Here is a 2,841-nt window from a genome sequence, read left to right on the forward strand (position 1 = left end):
CCCAGAGGTGTAGGAGGTGCCTTGGGCTAGTCAGTATAGACAAGGCCTATAGATGGTGGCCAAATGAGCTTTTGAGGCCCAAGAGGCGGCGCCGCTCCTTAGCCTTGGCGGCCAAGTTAGGACTTGATGCAACTAGGGTTCTAGGCGGGGCCCACTCTTGTACGCCACCCCTAGGGGAGGGAACCCCTCCTCCAAGGTGGTTGCCCCTCCCCCGCGCCTATATATAGTGGAGGTGGCAACCCCTCTTTTGCACACAACTTCTACCTAAAGGTTGCCTCCTCCCTCTCTCTTGTCTTCCACAATAGTTGTCTTGTCGTAAGGCTGGTCCTCCCTCTAATTAGTTGGTCCCAGAAACAAGCTTTGGAACCCAGTGGTAATTTTCAGTGGACTGGGAGCGCGCCACTTGGGGCGCCCAGCCGCTGCCATGCGTCGCGTGTTGGGCGCACCCTCAGGATTTTTTTTCTACACTCGTTTTTTCCGGCTTTGCTTGTCTTTCCCTAGGTTTTGGTAGAATTTCTTTTCTTTTCGGGAAGCAGTACATTTCTACGAGAAGCACAATTGTGCTTACTGAAAAGGGAAAGACACAGTTGTGCTTTTCAAAAAAGAGAAAAGCCCAACATGTGCTTCCGCGAGAAGTACAACCTGTGCTTTCATGAGACGTACAACATGTGTCTTTCATGAGAAACACAGCCGTGCTCCCCGAAGAAAGCAAATATGCGCTTTTAGAAAAAGGAAAAAATCATAACTTGTGCTTTCGCGAGAGGCACAACTATGCTTCCTGAAAAAAAGCATGTGTGCTATGAAAAGCACAACCATGTTTTCGTTTTTGGCCAGTTTTGGATCTTTTTTCCGGTTTTCATTTTTAGTTTCAAACTTTTTTTGTTCTTTTGGTTTACCTTTTTCCAATTTATGGGTTTTTTGATTTTTCATGAAAAAGACGCATCAAAATTTATTAACATGGGATTTAATTATTAAAATCTTGATACGAGAAAGAGATTAGTGAAAACGGTTCACGATTTGAACGAGGACAAAGCTCCACATAAGGTGGGACTCAGAGCGGAACTAGACGAGCCCTGTACGGCCCGGCATGGCCCAGGCCCATAAGAGATCCGGATTCGCTCTCACTTCCCAGGAGCCGCACAAAGGTTGGTAGTAGGACCGTAGGAGTCGAGGAGAGAGAGTGGGGAGCAGCCATGGCGACGGCGGCCGGCGGCGGGAGCATGATGACGAGGGAGCAGCTGCTCCACCTCTTCTCCCGCTTCTCCTTCCTCACCTCGCTCCCAGGTGAGGTCTCCCATCCCATCCCATCCCGCCGACTTAATTTCCTTCATCACTGATCCCCCGTCACTCTCCTCCCCTTGCTAATCCTGGTCTTTGCCGCCGAGTTCCAGAGTTCAAGGACCGAATCGCCGACGCCGTCAGTGACAAGCAGGTTGGACATCTTTCTCGGTTCTCTCCCCCGTATTCCTTTGCTAGCAGCACTAGTAGCATCTGTAATTTGTGCAGATGCAGTTGAGGTGAATTAACTCGGTCCTCTGCAGTTTCATTCAGTTTGGACAGTGAAATATAATGGACTTGGATAGTACTTAGATAGATGGTTTAGTTCATGTGGAGCCTCTCTCTTACGGTATCCGTGTGTTCTTCTTGTTCCGCAGGAGGCTGTGGCGGTGACCACGGAGGTGCAGGAGGAGATCCTTCGCGAGATGGGCATCGGTATATGTTGCTAACCGCATTCTTGGCTCCATGCCTTTTCTGGTTTGCTTTGCTTCAGCGATTCTTGTGCAGATGCGAGGTTCGAATTGACAATGGCCTACCATGTCTATGTTTAGTAGTGATGCCCAAATGCAGAATGTAGTCATGTAGAAAGATTTCGACGATTGGTACTCCCTCCGGTCCATATTAATATGGAGCAGAGGGAGTAGCATATTTGTAAAGCTATGTAACATATCCTGATGTATGGAAATTTAGTTTATTGAAGAGGTCCATACTTTTTTCGCAAAAAAGGAAAAAGAAAAGAAAAAGAAGAGGTCCATACTTCCTGTCAAATGCTCGGTATTGACAGTGAGTACATGTGCCATACTTGGAGTTACTGTTTAGCCAATAGCCCACTGTAGCTGGCACTGCCTTACAGCCATGATAAGTGTATTCATTTACTAGGAATTTATTTCTCAAATTACTTCATATGATGGGTTGCAACACAATGCAGCTTCAGGTACTTAGAATACATGATGCCGATCGAAAACTATTTTTGCTGAATAATAAAGGAAACCAATCTTTTATTATATGATAAATCGATAGTGAGTTTGGTCTGGTAGAAAACTATGAGTCGACAGCAGCAACAGTGTAGTGATCTTGGATGCAAGTCAAAAATCTGAACAACCAATTGCTCATAGCTGACCAACGCGAAGACATCACCATATGTTTTTAGTTTCTACTTCAGTTGTGTCCAGGTGCATCATATTGTAATCTGCAGTTTTTTGGAATCAATTCACCATCTGCCATGGAGCCCTTGATGCGTCAAGTCTGTAAAATGCTTTGTAAATGTTAAAAAAAAATCGAACCTCTACTTTCACTTGTATGCTAAGTGAGATTGCTGATTTATTTTTCTTGTAGAAGGGTTCTGAATGAATCGTGCTTTTCTTTGACTTGACATGACTTATGCTGACAAGTAATTTCTGAACATCAGATCCAGGTTTTGGTATTAGTTGCCTAGGAAAGGTGAACATCATGTATGAGAATGACATGGATTTGATGATTAAATTCTACCAATTTGTTGCCAAGTGAGACCCTCTTATTTTTTTTCTTGTATATTTTCCACTATTCCGTCTAAACTATGTAAAA

General features: G+C 44.8%; 1 protein-coding gene across 1 annotated transcript in view; it reads left to right on the forward strand.

Moving 5' to 3' along the window:
* Positions 1-1,122: 1,122 nt before the first annotated feature.
* Positions 1,123-2,841, forward strand: part of LOC119274355 — a 3,425-nt gene continuing 1,706 nt past the window's right edge. Inside the window, exons 1-4 of the mRNA XM_037555031.1 lie at positions 1,123-1,284; positions 1,392-1,432; positions 1,656-1,713; positions 2,687-2,780. Coding sequence (XP_037410928.1) covers positions 1,194-1,284; positions 1,392-1,432; positions 1,656-1,713; positions 2,687-2,780 — 284 coding nt within the window. The 5' untranslated portion in view covers positions 1,123-1,193. The remainder of the gene's footprint in view (positions 1,285-1,391; positions 1,433-1,655; positions 1,714-2,686; positions 2,781-2,841) is intronic.

Source organism: Triticum dicoccoides, chromosome 3B (genome assembly GCF_002162155.2).
Source record: "Triticum dicoccoides isolate Atlit2015 ecotype Zavitan chromosome 3B, WEW_v2.0, whole genome shotgun sequence".
NCBI classification, from domain to species: Eukaryota; Viridiplantae; Streptophyta; class Magnoliopsida; order Poales; family Poaceae; genus Triticum; species Triticum dicoccoides.